Source organism: Heterodontus francisci, chromosome 4 (genome assembly GCF_036365525.1).
Source record: "Heterodontus francisci isolate sHetFra1 chromosome 4, sHetFra1.hap1, whole genome shotgun sequence".
Lineage (NCBI taxonomy): Eukaryota > Metazoa > Chordata > Chondrichthyes > Heterodontiformes > Heterodontidae > Heterodontus > Heterodontus francisci.
The window spans coordinates 40,887,693-40,905,921 of record NC_090374.1 but is presented as its reverse complement, the minus strand read 5'-3'; the positions used below and the strand labels follow the sequence as shown (position 1 = coordinate 40,905,921).

The 18,229-nt window shown below is 45.3% G+C and overlaps 1 protein-coding gene across 5 annotated transcripts in view; it reads left to right on the top strand.

Annotated features, from left to right (window-relative positions):
* Positions 1–15,961: 15,961 nt before the first annotated feature.
* Positions 15,962–18,229, top strand: part of cfap97 (cilia and flagella associated protein 97) — a 49,735-nt gene continuing 47,467 nt past the window's right edge. The window contains exon 1 of one of the 5 annotated variants that reach the window (XM_068029403.1): positions 15,962–17,250. In XM_068029403.1, the coding sequence (XP_067885504.1) occupies positions 16,155–17,250 (1,096 nt within the window). In that variant the 5' untranslated portion in view covers positions 15,962–16,154. The remainder of the gene's footprint in view (positions 17,251–18,229) is intronic. The other 4 variants (XM_068029402.1, XM_068029401.1, XM_068029404.1 and 1 more) reach the window with 4 other exon arrangements.

Below are 18,229 nucleotides of genomic sequence, written 5' to 3'. Positions count from 1 at the left end.
TCGGAGAAGTTGGGACTGTTTTCTACGGAGAAGAGAAGGTTGAGAGGAGATTTGATAGAGGTATTCAAAATCATGAGATGACTGGACAGAGTGGATAGGAAAAAACTGTTCCCTTTGGTGGAAGGATTGAGAACAAGAGGGCACAGATTTAAAGTAATTGCCAAAGGAAGCAATGGCGACATGAGGAAAAACTTATTCACACAGCAAGTGGTTAGGATCTGAAATGCACTACCTGAGAGTCTGGTGGAGGCAAGTTCAATCGAGGCATTCAAGAGGGAATTGGATTGTTATCTAAAAAGGAAGAATGTGCAGAGCTACAGGGAAAAAGCAGGGGTGTGGGAAGAGATAAATTGCTCTTTCAGAGATCCAGCACAGACACAATGGGCCGAATAGCCTCCTTCTTTGCTGTAACAATTCTGTGATTCTGTGAACAACAACTAGTATTTGTATAGCACCGTTAATGTAATATAATGTCCCAAGGCACTTCACAGGAACATAAAGCAAAATTTGACACAGAAAAACAGAAGCAGATTTTAGGACAATTAGCCAAAAACTTGGTCAAAAAGATAGGTTTTAAGGAGCATCTTAAAGGACGAAAGAGGGTCTGAGAGCTTTAGGGTGAGGAAATTCCAGAGCTTAGGGCCTTGGCAGCTGAAGGCACGGCCACCAATGGTGGAGTAATTAAAATTGGGGATGGGCCTAAAGCTATAAAAATTGAGGAGCACAGATAGCCCGGAGGGAACATAGAGCTGGAAGGGATTATAGAGAAAGGGAAGAGAAATGAAAACAAGGATGTGAACTTTAAAATCAAGGCATTGCTTAACCCGGAGCCCATGTAGGTTAGCAAGCACAGGGGCAAGAGGTGAATTGGACTTGGTGCAAGCAAGGGCACAGACAGCAGAGTTTAACTGCACTTAGAAGATGACCAACTGATGGTTGGCAGTCTGTTTTACCACTAAAACCTTCAAGGCAAGCGTAATCCTGTGCTCACCTGACAGCCATAAATGCTGATTCCCAGCAGGAGTTGTTGAATAACAATCAGGAGGAGACATCTTGCCTGATTTTCCACTCCCCAGCCTGAGGCACTAAGACTAATTACTGCACTTCAGCTGTTACACAGTACTAAAAGATAGCAACTCATCAGCACAGACTGGGAATCAACCTTCAGGACTGCATAGGTTAGCCTACACTGGCTGATTTCTGAACCCAGTTTTAGCTCACTAAGAAACAGAATGTTTTTTGAAGTGTTTTTAGCTGGGTATTAATTCTAGAATTGTGTGCTTTTGCACTAATCACGCATTCCTCCACTTTTCTAAATATTTGAGTATAGTGACATCATCATGCACATGGGAGGCTAACTATACAATTTTTTACAGTAGCATAGTGCTTATGTTATTGGACTAGTAATCTGGAGGACTACAAGAAAGCCCCCAGCGATTTAACATCCGCAGCACTTAAAGCAGCCAGAAGTACTGCACAAAGAACAGCTAGGCGTTGCGCAAACGACTACTGGCAACACCTATGCAGTCATATTCAGCTGGCCTCAGACACCGGAAACATCAGAGGAATGTATGATGGCATGAAGAGAGCTCTTGGGCCAACCATCAAGAAGATCACCCCCCTCAAATCTAAATCGGGGGACATAATCACTGACCAACGCAAACAGATGGACCGCTGGGTTGAGCACTACCTAGAACTGTACTCCAGGGAGAATGCTGTCACTGAGACTGCCCTCAATGCAGCCCAGCCTCTACCAGTCATGGATGAGCTGGACATACAGCCAACCAAATCGGAACTCAGTGATGCCATTGATTCCCTAGCCAGCGGAAAAGCCCCTGGGAAGGACAGCATTACCCCTGAAATAATCAAGAGTGCCAAGCCTGCTATACTCTCAGCACTACATGAACTGCTATGCCTGTGCTGGGACGAGGGAGCAGTACCCCAGGACATGCGCGATGCCAACATCATCACCCTCTATAAAAACAAAGGTGACCGCGGTGACTGCAACAACTACCGTGGAATCTCCCTGCTCAGCATAGTGGGGAAAGTCTTTGCTCGAGTCGCTCTGAACAGGCTCCAGAAGCTGGCCGAGCGCGTCTACCCTGAGGCACAGTGTGGCTTTCGTGCAGAGAGATCGACTATTGACATGCTGTTCTCCCTTCGTCAGATACAGGAGAAATGCCGTGAACAACAGATGCCCCTCTACATTGCTTTCATTGATCTCACCAAAGCCTTTGACCTCGTCAGCAGACGTGGTCTCTTCAGACTACTAGAAAAGATCGGATGTCCACCAAAGCTACTAAGTATCATCACCTCATTCCATGACAATATGAAAGGCACAATTCAACATGGTGGCTCCTCATCAGAGCCCTTTCCTATCCTGAGTGGTGTGAAACAGGGCTGTGTTCTCGCACCCACACTTTTTGGGATTTTCTTCTCCCTGCTGCTTTCACATGCGTTCAAATCCTCTGAAGAAGGAATTTTCCTCCACACAAGATCAGGGGGCAGGTTGTTCAACCTTGCCCGTCTAAGAGCGAAGTCCAAAGTACGGAAAGTCCTCATCAGAGAACTCCTCTTTGCTGACGATGCTGCTTTAACATCTCACACTGAAGAATGCCTGCAGAGTCTCATCGACAGGTTTGCGTCTGCCTGCAATGAATTTGGCCTAACCATCAGCCTCAAGAAAACGAACATCATGGGGCAGGATGTCAGAAATGCTCCATCCATCAATATTGGCGACCACGCTCTGGAAGTGGTTCAAGAGTTCACCTACCTAGGCTCAACTATCACCAGTAACCTGTCTCTAGATGCAGAAATCAACAAGCGCATGGGTAAGGCTTCCACTGCTATGTTCAGACTGGCCAAGAGAGTGTGGGAAAATGGCGCACTGACACGGAACACAAAAGTCCGAGTGTATCAGGCCTGTGTCCTCAGTACCTTGCTCTACGGCAGCGAGGCCTGGACAACGTATGCCAGCCAAGAGCGACGTCTCAATTCATTCCATCTTCGCTGCCTTCGGAGAATACTTGGCATCAGGTGGCAGGACTATATCTCCAACACAGAAGTCCTTGAAGCGGCCAACATCCCCAGCTTATACACACTACTGAGTCAGCGGCGCTTGAGATGGCTTGGCCATGTGAGCCGCATGGAAGATGGCAGGATCCCCAAAGACACATTGTACAGCGAGCTCGCCACTGGTATCAGACCCACCGGCCGTCCATGTCTCCGTTATAAAGACGTCTGCAAACGCGACATGAAATCGTGTGACATTGATCACAAGTCGTGGGAGTCAGTTGCCAGCATTCGCCAGAGCTGGCGGGCAGCCATAAAGACAGGGCTAAATTGTGGCGAGTCGAAGAGACTTAGTAGTTGGCAGGAAAAAAGACAGAGGCGCAAGGGGAGAGCCAACTGTGCAACAGCCCCAACAAACAAATTTCTCTGCAGCACCTGTGGAAGAGCCTGTCACTCCAGAATTGGCCTTTATAGCCACTCCAGGCGCTGCTTCACAAACCACTGACCACCTCCAGGCGCGTATCCATTGTCTCTCGAGATAAGGAGGCCCAAAAGAATCTGGAGGCCTAGACTGATAATTCAGAAAACAGGAGTTCAAATCCCACCATGGCAGTTTGAGAATTTGAATTTTTTTTTTTAAATAAATCTGGAATAAAAAGTTGGTATCCATAAAGCTGTAGGTGTGTCTTTAAAAAAACAAGTGCTTCATTAATACCCTTTAGGGAAGGAAACCTGCTCTCCTTATTTGGTACGGCCTATATTTTTGATTCCGGCCCCAAACTAATATGGTTGACTCTTGCCCTGCAAGTCACTCAGTTGTATCAAACTGCTGCTAGTGGTTCAAAAAGGTGGCCCCTTGCCACCTTCTCAGGGCAACTAGGGATAGGCAATAAATGTCAACTTTGCCAGCTAGGTACACAGCCCGAAATGAATGAAATAAAAAAAATTATTCTTGAATGTGGACTGATCTGTGTACCGTCTACAAGATGCACTGCAGCAACTCACCAAGGCTCCTTCAATAGCAGCTTCCAAACCAGTGACCTCTACTACTCAAGAGAACAAGAGCAGAAAGCACGTAGGAACACCACCACCTGCAAGTTCCCCTGCAAGTCACACACCAGAGAGATCTCATTGGAACCCATTGAAGAAGGTAGCAATATACACTGGTAGAGTTATCCTGTTTGGATGAAGGGTGAGAGAGAGAAAAACCTTTTGAGAAAAGCAACATGGGGACACCCTTTAGTGGCAGGTAGGAGAGAGAATATTTAGGGAATACACTGCACTGAAGCGGGGGCAGGGGTGAATGAATATTGAGGTGGGGTCAGAAAGTGGAAAAATTCCATTGAGCTGGTGAGGGCTACACTGGGAGTGACAAGGATAGATCCTGTCAGTTTTGAATGTGTCCATGCTATTCGAATAGTTTCCTCCAAATCATTATGAAAAACACACTGGGTGACTATATTCAAGAACAAAATACATAAAGGTAAAATATTTTTAAATTCTTTCATGCGATGTGGGCATCACTGGCAAGGCCAGCATTTGTTGCCCATCCCTAATTGTCCTTGGACTAAGTGACTTACTGGGCCATTTCAGAGGGTAGTTAAGGGTCAACCACATTGCTGTGGGTCTGGAGTCACATGTAGGCCAGACCGGGTAAGATTGGCAGATTTCCTTCCCTAAAGGACCTTAGTGAACCAGATGGGTTTTTTTGTGACAATCGATGATAGTTTCATGGCACTGTTACTGAGACTAACTTTCAATTCCAGATTTTTATTATTAATTAACTGCATTTAAATTCCACCAGCTGCCATGATGGGATTGGAACCTGTGTCCCCAAGGCATTAGCTTGGACCTTTGGATTACAAGTTCTGTGACCTTACCACTACACCACCTCTCCTCTGCAAAATTTAGAGTCATAGAGTTATACAGCACAGAAACAGGCCCTTCGGCCCATCGTGTCTGTGCCAGCCATCAAGCACCTATCTATTCTAATACCATTTTCCAGCACTTATCCCACAGCCTTGTATGCTATGGTGTTTCAAGTGCACATCTAAATACTTCTTAAATGTTGTGAGGAATAATTTGAATGTTAACAAAAGTTTTTGCAGCTCCTGTACCAAGGCAGTTTAAAAACATTGTTTTTATTGATTAAATGTTTCCAAACACTCGTATGAACTACAGCAGCAACAGAACCTCTCCATTTAATTTACTTTCTTTCACATATTGCCATGTTCAGAGATTTTTGACTATTTTGCCTGAGGGATTTCAGATTAATTTATATTAAGGTGTTGCTATTAAGTTCTGCTCACAAGGGGTTAAATTCACAGAGCACACAAGCTTCTGTGAATATTAATTAAATCTGGATGAAGGGGCAGGAGAAATGGTACTTCTCATATATATACCAAATCAGTTCGTGACACGAAGGTTCAACAAGATAGTCCAATAATGTTCATGCATCATAGATTTTAATAGCTTAAATCATTCACATCTCAAAAGGGAACCAATCATAATCCAGCAGAAGAAAAACTGCCTGTTTAAGAAAAAGTGAGTGATGCCTCTTCTGCACCTTCAGACTTAATAAAATCTGGCGACTTAGCAAACACCCTTAGCAAAACCAAAGTGAGGAACAGCATACGGGACTGCACAGAGATTCCTTAAACAAGACATCCAACTTCACTCTGCAAATGGAACCATCTACCAGTCTAAGCCTTTGTCTTCACTGATACCCATCACAGACATTATTCAATTCAGAGTTACTATTGGATGTTCACGCCTCAGAATTTTACATTTTTGTTAATTTTATTTTTTTCAATGGTTATTTTATTTTCTACAAGAGAATGATTGATGTTGAGGAGGTTCACCTTCAGTAAATCAAGATGACTGGACTTTGACTCCTTTTTCAACTGGAGATTCTTGTTGCAAGGAGCCCCATCTAGAGGCGTTTTTTAAAAATCAGAAGTTTATTTTCCTTTTAAATACTGAAGGGTATACTTTCATCTCGTGTACTGTTCAAAAAAAATCTTTTTAAAAAAAAGACACTAAAGTCTCATTACAAACCAATTGGTCGCTTAGAAAAGAAAATATTTCTGCAGTAATTGTGTGAGTTTTTCCCAGTCAAATTTCTAGTTTTTGAAATAATGCATTGAAACACTGTTTTCTGAGTTCTGATGAAAGGTCACAGACCTGAAACGTTAACTCTGCTTCTCTCTCCACAGATGCTGCCTGACCTGCTGAGTATTTCCAGCATTTTCTGTTTTTATTTCAGATTTCCAGCATCTGCAGTATTTTGCTTTTTTTACTATTTTCTGGGTGCCTTCCTTACTGCCAACTACAATACTGAGTCCAATTAAAAGAAAATAAGACTGCAATATACAGTTCTACAATGGTAAAAAAAAGCATGGAAATTCTAACATGTAAGAAAGACTTGCATTTATATAGCATCTTTCATGACCTCTGCATGTCATAAAGTGCTTTACAGCAAATGAAGCAGTTTTGAAATGTAGTCACTTGTAATGTAGGAAACATGGGGCAGGATCTTATCAGAGGCAGCTTTAGAGGCAGGCAGGAGGGAAATTTTCAGATTAGCACATCGGGTCAACTACCCAATGCATTCCCACCTCCTTGATCTTGCCAGAGGTAAGTGAGCAACAGAAGCGGCTGGGCAGCAGTGGCTGGTAGCCTATTAACGGCAAGTAACTGGCCATTTGGAGCCATTTAGGGATGCCTCTGGGATCTTACCGGCAGTAGACAGGCCCCACGCTGTGGGCAAAGCCCAGCATGTCCCTTGAGGCGGCCTCCCAGTGGCAGGCCAGGGGTCTAGCAAGGTCCCCTTTATTTATTCCCCAACCCCCCCGGGGTCATTTCTGCAACAGAGTCACAGCTGCGGCTGCAGGCCACCTTGTGGAGAGGGTCCTCCCCCACAATGCTGGCCTGGCAGCTGTGGCCAAAAATATTTTTAATAATTTCACACATCTTCAGATGGCGCCTCCATCTTGAGGTGGCCTTGTGTTCTCCCACCTGCTGCAGCAGCGCTCACTAGTCGGGCAACCGACAGGACATCGCTGTGGGTCCTCTCATTGTGCCAACCAGGTGCCTGGTCCACCTGCTGTCCTTAATTAGATGGGAGACGGTGGTGTAGTGGTAATGTCACTGAACTAGTAATCCAGGGAACTAAGCCCTGGGGACACTGGTTCAAATCCCACCAATTAAATAATACAAATAAAAATCTGGAATTGAAAGCTAGTCTCTGTAATACCATGAAACTATCATCAATTGTCGTAAAATCCCATCTGGTTCACTAGTATCCTTTAGGGAAGGAAATCTGCCATCTTACCTGGCCTTGCCTATATGTGACTCCAGACCAACAGCAATGTGATTGACTCTTAACTGCCCTCTGAAATGGCCTAGCAAGCAACTCAGTTGTCAAGAGAAACAAATGCTGGCCTTGCCAGTGGTGCACACATCCCATGAAAGGAAAAAAAAGGATTCTGGAGGTGGCCTTCTAATTGACCATCTCCAGTAAGATCACGCAGGCAGGCCGCCAGGCATTACCAGCAGTGTTGGGACCCACCTTAGTCCCGACTTCAGAAAATCTTCAAAGGTGCTAGGATTTCACCCACAGCAGCCAATTTGCACACAGCAAGGTCCCACAAAGTGATAATCTAATTTAGTGAAGTTGATTGAGGGATAAATATTGCCCGGGACACCAGAGAGAAGTCCAATGTTTTTCTTTGAATTGTGCCATGGTTCTTTTAAATCCACCTCAGTGGGCAGCCAGGGCCTCAGTTTTACATCTCATCTGAAAGACAGCACCTCCAACTGTGCAGCACCCCTCCAGTACCACACTGGAGTGTCTACCTAGAATTTTTGCTTAAGGAGTGGGGCATGAACCCACAACCGCCTGACTCAAAGTCGAGAGTACTACCACTGAGCCATGATTGACATCTAAATAAATATTCAACATAATCTTGCCTTCAGCCCAAAAATGAAACTCGACAATACCCATTCATCCTCCACACCTCTACTATTCTAACTTGGCTGCTCACAGTTCTCAGATGACATTTTCTTGGTTACTCTGGTACTGGTACCCCTCGTGGTTTTGAGATGAGCCCAGTGAAAACTGTCAAAACATGCAACTACAGTCTTTCATCATTTTCTCTGTAAAACTAATGGCTGTGCAATCTAAAACATTAACTCACATCCATAACAATAGTGTTACATCAATTAAATGTTCTATTCCAGAAAGCCAAGCCAGTTGGTGAATGATAGAACTGGAGTCTATCCTTACATACTTTTATATTTATTTACAGAGTTACACATTATGCACATAGACTCACAGTTTCAGTCTATGTCTATTTGTAGGATCTCAAGTGAATGCCCAGTTAATTGCCCACTACCTGCATACAATTAAACACAATTAATATACAATTAATATTTAAAGCTGCACAAGAAATCAAAGCAGGCTTTAGATCAACTGAATCAGAATGCAGTCATGGTATTTTATTCTTTTTCTTCCTCGATTTTCCACAATTTTCTCTCCTCTCCTGAAGATATTGACTCCTTACTGGCATTTAGTTCCACATATACCCTTAGATACCTCATTCAAGTGGGTGTCAGATGGTTATTCAGTCACAGGGGTTGGGGGGCAGGGGGACACAACATCAAACCCAAACAAGATCCTGCTCTCATCCATCGTCTACACATTTGTACTTCCAGTATGGAGAGCAGATAAGAGATTAAGAACCTTGATTTATTTTATTTCCTCCTTCTTCATGCGCAGGCACTGAGATGGATTTTGGTGTCCAGGTCCCCATTCTAATTCTGATCAGATAAATCAGATCAGGAATAGAACTTGCAACTGTCACGTGACGCAACTTAAATTGAGAAGCAGTTCACCCCAACGTTGTTCTGACCCTAACCTCAGGTACTTTACACTCAAGTCAAGAGACATTAAATTAAAATGGTTGCAATAAGTGACATTTTAAAGTGAGAACTGATTTTCTCAATTTGGCCTGTGAAACGTTTTGTTTTATGTTCTCTATATTGGGGCGTATGTTGGAAATCGGAGAGACAGTGCAATCCTGCCAAGAACATTCAGCAAATACTAAACCTGTATTAATTATTCACAATCATATCTGCAACCCTGGTAATCTAGCAAAGAAAGAACCTGGATTTATATAGTGCATTTTCCAATGAACCAAAGCACTTTACAGCCAATTAAGTATTTTTGAACTGTAGTCACTGTTGTAATGTAGGAAACACAGCAGCCAATTTACACACAGCAAGGTCCCACAAACAGCAATGAGATAATGTCCAGTTAATCTGTGGAGTGTGATGTGGGTATTGGTTGGTGTGTCGGCCAGGATACCAGAAAAAAAAACCCTGCTCCTTTTCAATTAGCACTCTAGGATCTTTTGTATCTACCAGACAGATTAGACTTGGTTTAACATCTCATCGGAAAGACAGCACCTGTGATAGTGCACCACCCCCTCAGTAACTGCACTGAAGTGACAGTCTAGATTACGTGCTCAAGTCTCTGGAGTAGGGTTTGAACCCACGCTGTTCTGACTCAAGATATGAGAATGCTACCACTGAGACATGGCAAAAAGTGACCAACAACTCCAAAAAAGCTAAACTCAAAATTGGCCCTAAATATAGGTTAATGATGTGAGAACAAATCATTCATCTGGAAGTACATTGAGATATGAATTTGTTGAACTTAAGCTGCAGATATAGCCAACATATTGCAGGAAATGGCACAAGTGCAAAAAAGATTACAAGTAGATAAAAATATTGAAGACACAAGATTTATTTTCTAGGGACAGTCTGGGGCCCCCGTTAGATTAATTTCTTAGACATAAATACTCATATTCTGATTTGTGACTCTGAGCGTATTTCACAACAGTACTTTTTGATAGATTTTATTGAGGTCACAAATTCAACAGTGACGCAGGTTGCAGTGTAAATGTAAATATTTGAAAAAGAAAAAAAGAGGAAAGTTTATCAGAACAGGGCAACATATGCCACAATAGGCAGGGCAGCCTCCTCCAGCATTCCACTTCACACCAGAATGCCTCACAGAATCATACAGTGCAGAAGAGGCCCTTCGGCCCATCGAGTCTGCACTGATGCATTAAAGACACCTGACCTGTCTACCTAATCCCATTTGCCAGCACTTGGCCCATAACCTTGAATGGTATGACGTGCCACGTGCTCATCCAGGTACTTTTTAAAGGATGTGAGGCAACCCGCCTCTACCACCCTCCCAGGCAGTGCATTTCAGACTGTCACCACCCCCTGGGTAAAAAAGTTCTTCCTCAAATCCCCCTTAAACCTCCTGCCCCTCACCTTAAACTTGTGTCTCCTCGTAACTGACCCTTCAACTAAGGGGAACAGTTGCTCCCTATCCACCCTGTCCATGCCCCTCATAATCTTGCACACCTCGATCAGGTCACCCCTCAGTCTTCTCTGCTCCAGCGAAAGCAACCCAAGCATATCCAACCTCTCTTCACAGCTTAAATGTTCCATCCCAGGCAACATCCTGGTGAATCGCCTCTGCACCCCCTCCAGTGCAATCACATCCTTCCTATAATGTGGCGGCCAGAATTGCACACAGTACTCCAGCTGCGGCCTTACCAAAGTTCTGTACAACTCCAACATGACCTCCCTGCTTTTGTAATCTATGCTTCGATTGATAAAGGCAAGTGTCCCATATGCCTTTTTCACCACCCTATTAACCTGCCCTTCTGCCTTCAGAGATCTATGGACAAACACGCCAAGGTCCCTTTGTTCCTCGGAACTTCCCAGTGTCAGGCCACTCATTGAATACTTCCGTGTCACATTACTCCTTCCAAAGTGTATCACCTCACACTTTTCAGCATTAAATTCCATCTGCCACTTTTCTGCCCATTTGACCATCCCGTCTATATCTTCCTGTAACCTAAGACACTCCACCTCACTGTTAACCACTCGGCCAATCTTTGTGTCATCCGCGAACTTACTGATCCTACCCCCCACATAGTCATCTATGTCGTTTATATAAATGACAAACAAATGACCCAGCACAGATCCCTGTGGTACGTCACTGGACACTGGCTTCCAGTCACTAAAACAGCCGTCTGTCATCACTCTCTGTCTCCTACAGCGAAGCCAATTTTGAATCCACCTTATCAAGTTACCCTGTATCCCATGTGCATTTGCTTTCTTGATAAGTCCCCCATGTGGGATCTTGTCAAAGGCTTTGCTGAAATCCATGTAAACCACATCAAACTGCACTATCCTCATCTACACACTGGTCACATGCTCAAAAAATTCAATCAAATTTGTTAGGCATGACCTCCCTCTGACAAAGCCATGCTGACTATTCCTAATCAAATTTTGCCTCTCCAAGTGGAGATAGATTCTCTCCTTCAGAATTTTCTCCAATCGTTTCCCTACCACTGACGTGAGACTCACTGGTCTGTAGTTCCCTGGCTTATCTCTACAACCTTTCTTAAATAGTGGGACCACATTAGCTGTTCTCCAGTCCTCTGGCACCTCCCCCGTGGCCAGAGTGGAATTAAAAATTAGGGTCAGAGCCCCTGCAATCTCCACCCTCGCCTGCCACAGCATCCTGGGACACAACTTGTCCGGACCTGGAGATTTGTCCACTTTTAAGCCTTCTAAAACCTCCAATACCTTGTCACTCCCTATGACAATTTGCTCAAGAACCTCACAGTCTGTCTCTCTAAGTTCCATATCTACATCCTCATTCTCTTGGGTGAAGACAGATTGAAGTATCCGTTCAACACCCTACCAATGTCCTCTGGCTCCACCCACAAATTTCCCCCTTGGTCCCTAATGGGTCCTACTCTTTCCCTGGTTATCCTCTTCCCATTGATATACTTATAGAATATCTTGGGATTTTCCCTACTTTTACCAGCCAGAGCTTTCTCATATCCCCCTTTGTTCTCCTAAGAGCTTTCTTAAGCTCCATCCTACACTTTCTGTACTCCACTAATGCTTCCATTGATTTGCTCTCCTTGTATTTGCTAAAAGCCTCTCTTTTCCTTCTCATCGTACCCTGAATGTTTCTGGTCATCCATGGTTCTCTGGGCTTGTTGCTCCTACCTATTACCCTAGAGGGAACATGTTGGGCCTGTACCCTACCCATTTCCTTTTTGAATGCCCCCCACTGCTCTTCTGTAGATTTCCCGACAAGTAACTCTTTCCAGTCTACCTTGGCCAGATCCTGCCTTATTTTACTAATATTCGCTCTCCCCCAATCCAAAACCTTTTTTTGCAACTTGTCTAATTCTTTCTCCATAACAAGTTTAAATTGTACCATGTTGTGGTCGCTATCACCAAAATTGCTCCCCCACCAACACATCAACCACCTGTCCAGCTTCATTCCCCAGAATTAGGTCCAGCACTGTACCCTCCCTTGTTAGATCCTCTACATATTGAGCTAAAAAGTTCTCCTGTATACATTTCAAGAACTCCACTCCATCTAAGCCCTTAACATGATGACTATCCCACTTAATGTTGGGAAAGTTGAAATCACCTAATATAATTACCCTTTTATCATTTTTACACACCTCTGCGAATTGCGCACATATTTGCTCCTCAATTTCCCGCTATCTGGGGGTCTATAGTAAACACCTAACAATGTGGCTGTCCCTTTTTTATTCCTAAACTCTGCCCATAAAGCTTCATTTGATGCCCCTCCAAGATATCATCTCTCCTTACTGCAGTAACTGACTCCTTAACTAATATTGCAATGCCCACTCCTCTTTTACCCCCTCCTCTGTCTCGCCTGAAGATTCTATATCCCGGGATATTGAGCTGCCAATCCTGCCCCTCCCTCAACCATGTCTCTGTGATGGCTACAATATCACGTGTCAATCCTTGCCCTTAACTCATCTGTTTTACCTGTAATACTCCTGGCATTAAAGTAGAGGCCATCCATCCTGGTCTTACTCCCTTGAAATTTACTTCCACTGTATTCCCTCTGACTTGTTTGCTTTCCTGTGCTTAGCTGTGTCCCTATTCTGCTAGGAGTCTGCGTCCCCTCCCCCTGCCAAATTAGTTTAAACTCCTCCCAACAGCACTAGCAAACCCGCCAGCAAGGATGTTAGTCCCCCTCTGGTTCAGATGTAGACTGTCCCGCTTGTACAGGTCCCACCTTCCCAGAAATGGTCCCCGTGGTCCAGACCTCCAACAGCCTGATCTGTCAATCCCCACTTCAATCTGTTTATTCCCACCCCCCACTATTCTAACCAGATTTCACACCAGTTAAGAGTATAATGTGGGGAAGTGTGAGGTTGCTTGCTTTGGTGGTAAGAATAAAAAAGTGACCACATCAATGGATCCTGCAGGTGTGTGCACGGTATCCTGGGAGCAGCCACAATGCTTACATTCTTCAACACTTCCAGGTGCCACAGCTTTTCACACCCCCTGCTCGCCTTCCAGGATGGATAGTTGCCGACAAGGGTTACCCACTGAAAAGATATCTGCTGACACTTGTGAGGAACTCTACACGGAGGCTGAGGAACACTACAATGTGAGCCATGTGGTGACCCGTGCCACCAGACCATCAGTCACCTCAAGATGAGATGCAGGTGCCTGGATCGTTTCAGTGGGGAATTTCAATATGCCCCAGCAAGGATCTCCCGGGTAGTGGTGGTTTGTTGTACTTGACACAACCTGGCGCTGCAGAGAGGGGAGGCCTTGGCTGCTGGGGATTTACTGGAGTGCGAGGATTCCTCAGACAAGAAGGAAGATGAAGAATCTGATGACCACCTCCAAGTTCCCATCCAAGTCACACTTCATCCTGGAACTATATCGCCGTTACTTCACTGTCGCTGGGTCAAAATCCTGGAACTCTCTTCCTAAGAGCACTGTGGGTGTACCTACCTCACATGGACTGCAGCGGTTCAAGAAGGCAGCTCACCACCACCTTCTCAAGGGCAATAGGGATGGGCAATAAATGTTGACCTGGCCAGTGATCCCCACATCCCATGAATGAAAAAAAAAGCCTCAACGGCAGGGAAGGCACAACGACATAAGCGCAAGGGAGGCTCGGAAGGCTCATACTCACTCATTTCACCTTTTTTTTATTCATTCATGGGATGTGGGCGTCTTTGGCTATGCCAGCATTTATTGCCCATCCCTAATTGCCCTTGAGAAGTGGGTGGTGAGCTGCCTTCTTGAACTGCTGCAGTCCATGTGAGGTAGGTACACCCACAGTGCTGTTCGGGAGTTCCAGGATTTTGACCCAGTGACAGTGAAGGAACGGCGATATAGTTCCAAGTCAGGATGGTGTGTGACTTGGACAGGAACTTGCAGGTGGTGATGTTCCCATGTATCTGCTGCTCTTGTCCTTCGAGGTGGTAGTGGTCGCGGGTTTGGAAGGTGCTGTCTAAGGAGCCTTGGTGCATTGCTGCAGTGCATCTTGTAGATGGTACATACTGCTGCCATTGTGTGTCGGTGATGGAGGGAGTGAATGTTTGTCAATGGTGTGCCAATCAAGTTGGCTGCTTTGTTCTGGATGGTGTCGAGCTTCTCGAGTGTTGTTGGAGCTACACCCATCCAGGCAAGTGGAGAGTATTCCATCACACTCCTGACTTGTGCCTTGTAGATGATTGACAGGCTTTGGAGAGTCAGGAGGCGAGTTACTCGCCTCAGGATTCCTAGCCTCTGACCTGCTCTTGTAGCCACGGTATTTATATGGCTACTCCAGTTCAGTTTCTGGTCAATGGTAGCCCCTAGGATGTTGATAGTGGGGGATTCAGCGATGGTAATGCCATTGAATGTCAAGGGGAGATGGTCAGAATCTCTCTTGTTGAAGATGGTCATTGCCTGGCACTTGTGTGGCGCAAATGCTACTTGCCACTTTTCAGCCCAAGCCTGGATATTATCCAGGTCTTGTTGCATTTCTACACGGACTGTTTCAGTATTTGAGGAGTTGCAAATAGTGCTGAACATTGTGCAATCATCAGCAAACATCCCTCCTTCTGACCTGATGATTGAAGGAAGGTCATTGATGAAGCAGCTGAAGATGGTTGGACCTAGGACACTACCCTGAGAAACTCCTGCAGTGATGTCCTGGAGCTCAGAGGATTGACCTCCAACAACCACAGCCATCTTCCTTTGTGCTAACCAGCAGAGAGTTTTCGCCTGATTCCCATCGACTCCAGTTTTGCTAGGGCTTCTTGATGCCATACTCGGTCAAATGCTGCCTTGATGTCGAGGGCAGTCACTCTCATCTCACCTCTTGAGGAGCAGGATTATCTGTACCTGGTGGAGAAGCCAAATGACGAGGAATAGTTTTCAGATCTGAAGGTAAGTCCAACGATGGTTAATTTGCAAGTATCAGATTCTCAGGTCCGCCAATTTATAAGCATTGCTATACTTGTGCTTCAATTTCAGCACTCTCAAACTGAGGGCAGTCATGCACAATTATAGCCTTCGATGGCATTGGCCAAAGACATTCGCAGGCTCGGCCGTTTGGCAAATTCAATAACATTTACAGACCGCAGCGAATTTCATGTAAGTGAACCTCCGGGAATAGGTTCAATCACAGTTGGCAACCCTCCTGTGCTGCAAAATTCTATGAGTGAGTTCATGTAGGAAGAGAGATGAGGTTTGAAAGTCAAAGTGACCTTTGGAAATAATCTAAGGTTTGGACTTTTTTTTTAAAGAAATTCTGACTTCCACCTCCTTTCTGTCATTTAATGTACCGCGTAGCAAAAAAAATAGCGGAACTGCGCACACCGTTGCCTGGGCAGAACTGGTTGCGGCGCACGGAGGAAAAGGAAGTGACGTTGTTAGTAACGGCCCTAAGAAGACGAAACAACCATAAAATAATTAGAGAGAGAAGGGGAGAAGATAATTCGGGGGCAGGGTCTGAGTGTGATTGACGGGGTCTGCCGGGGTCAGAGGGTGAGTGACGGGGGTCGGGCCGGGGTCAGAATGTGAGTGACGGGGTCAGCCCGGAGTCAGGGTTAGAGTGTGAGTGACGGGGTAAGAGGGTGAGTGACGGGGTCAGCAGGGGTCAGAGGGTGAGTGACGGGGTCAGAGGGTAAGTGACGGGGTCAGATTGTGAGGCCTTTGAATCGCAGTAAAGCAGTGAGTGAAGTAGTGGCACCGGCGGCCGGTCTCCAATGGACAGTGACATGAACCTGGGCGAGGAGGTGGATCACTCCTTCTTCGACAGTGACTGTGAGGGGGAACAGGTGGGGAGCTGCAGTCCTGGCCCCCAGGCACGGTCTCCGAGCTCCGGGAATGGTCCCCACCGGGGTAGCGTGGCTGAAAAGGGGCGAGTGAGCCGGAGTCAACGGGGCGAGTGTGGCCAAGGAGCGGCTGAGACATATCATGAAAACACATTAGAAGACAGAGAGCGGCCAGGAAGCTCAACTTCATCAGCTCCACCCTCCACCTCCGTTTCCCCCTCACCCCCAGCTTCCCCATCCCCCTCATCACCAGCTTCCAACTCCCCTTCACCCCCAACCTCTGTCTCCCCCTCACCCCCAGCCTCCTCCTCACCCTTATCTTCATCTAGTGAAAAGGGGATCAGTTTCCCTGAGGAACCCCTACAGAAAACCACAAGCTGTCCCAACAGTTCAGCGGATGAAGCGGGAAGTAGTGATGAAGGAAAAGGGGAGATTGGAGCTGGATTGCAGTCTGGCCCTAATTCCCAGAGGAGTGTGCCTGGGAAGCAGTGTTCACACTCCAGGTCAAATGAAGCTGCTCATTCGGATCCAGACTTGGACATTGACGGCTCCAAGTTGGAGTGCTCTTCCTCTTCTTCCTCAGGGAAACAGCCTTTATGTATTCCCACATCCCAGCAGAGAGCCAAATCTTCCTCAAAGTCAAGAAAAGGGCATATCAAAGACTCCTGCCAGGGCAAGAACGAGGATGAAGACGCTGAGGGTACAGTAACCGACGTGACTCCTCTCTCTAGTCCAGATAGCAGTCCCGTTCATACTGTTTATCGATGTAAGCAACCAAAAGTTAAATCCCGCAGAAAAAAGAGCAGCAATAAACAGGAAAATATTAGCCAGGAAATCTACAGCAGTCTGGACACATTAAGCTTTGATGGGGAAAAGGGTCAGGGGGCACAAAAGTTATGGAGGCAGAGGGAAGCCAAGTCTAGCAAAGTATCTTCAAAGTCAGGTTCTTTGGAGACCAAGAGGTTTGATCAAAGACATAGCCAGAAGATCCTCAATGATGCCACTGACCTAAACCAGCTACTGAAAGGTGAAACTTAAAATGTTTCTTTTTGTGAGATGAAATTTAGTAATTATACCATAAATTTTATTTCAGTTCTGGCATGAACTTGATGGGCCAAATGGCTGCCTTTTGTGCTGGGATTCAATTCCACTTTCCTGCCTGATCCCCATATCCCTTTTAATAAAAACAAGAAATGCTGGAAATACTCAGCTGGTCTGGCAGCATCTGTGGAGAGAGAGAAGCAGAGTTAATGTTTCAGGTCAGTGACCCTTTATCAGAACTGGCATATTCTTTGATTCTCTGAGAGTCAAAAATCTGTCAACTCAGCCTTGAATATACTCAACAACCAAATATTGACAGCCCTATAGGCTACAGAATTCCAATATTCACAACCCTCTGACAGAAGGAAAGATTCCTTCAATCAGTTCTTAATGGTTCACCCCTTAGCTAGAGACTATGCGCTGTTGTTCTGGACTCTCTCGCTAGGGAAACAGCCTCTCAGAATCTTTTATGTTTCAATGAGATCACCTTTCATTCTTCGAAACTTCAGAGAATATGCATCCAATGTACTCAATCTCTCCTCATAGAACAATCCCCTCATCCCAGGAATCAAACTAGTGAACCTTTGTTTCACCCTCTCTAAGGCAACTATAACATTCATTAGGTACAGAGACCAAAACTGTACATGGTACTCCAGGTATGGTCTCAACAAAGCCCTATCTGACTGCAGCAAGACTTCCTTTATTACAAGGGGTTGGGGTACAACGTACAATTTGCCTTCCTAATTGCTGCACCTGCATGTTAGTTTTTTTTTTACAAGGACACCCAAATCCTTCTGAACACCAACACAATAGTTTTTCACCATTTAAAAAATATTTTGTTCCTCTATTCTTCCTACCAAAGTGAATAACCTCACATTTCCCCACATTATACTCCATCTGCCACCTTCTTACCCACTCACTTAACCTGCATATAACATCAGCAACTTATATTTATGTAACGCCTT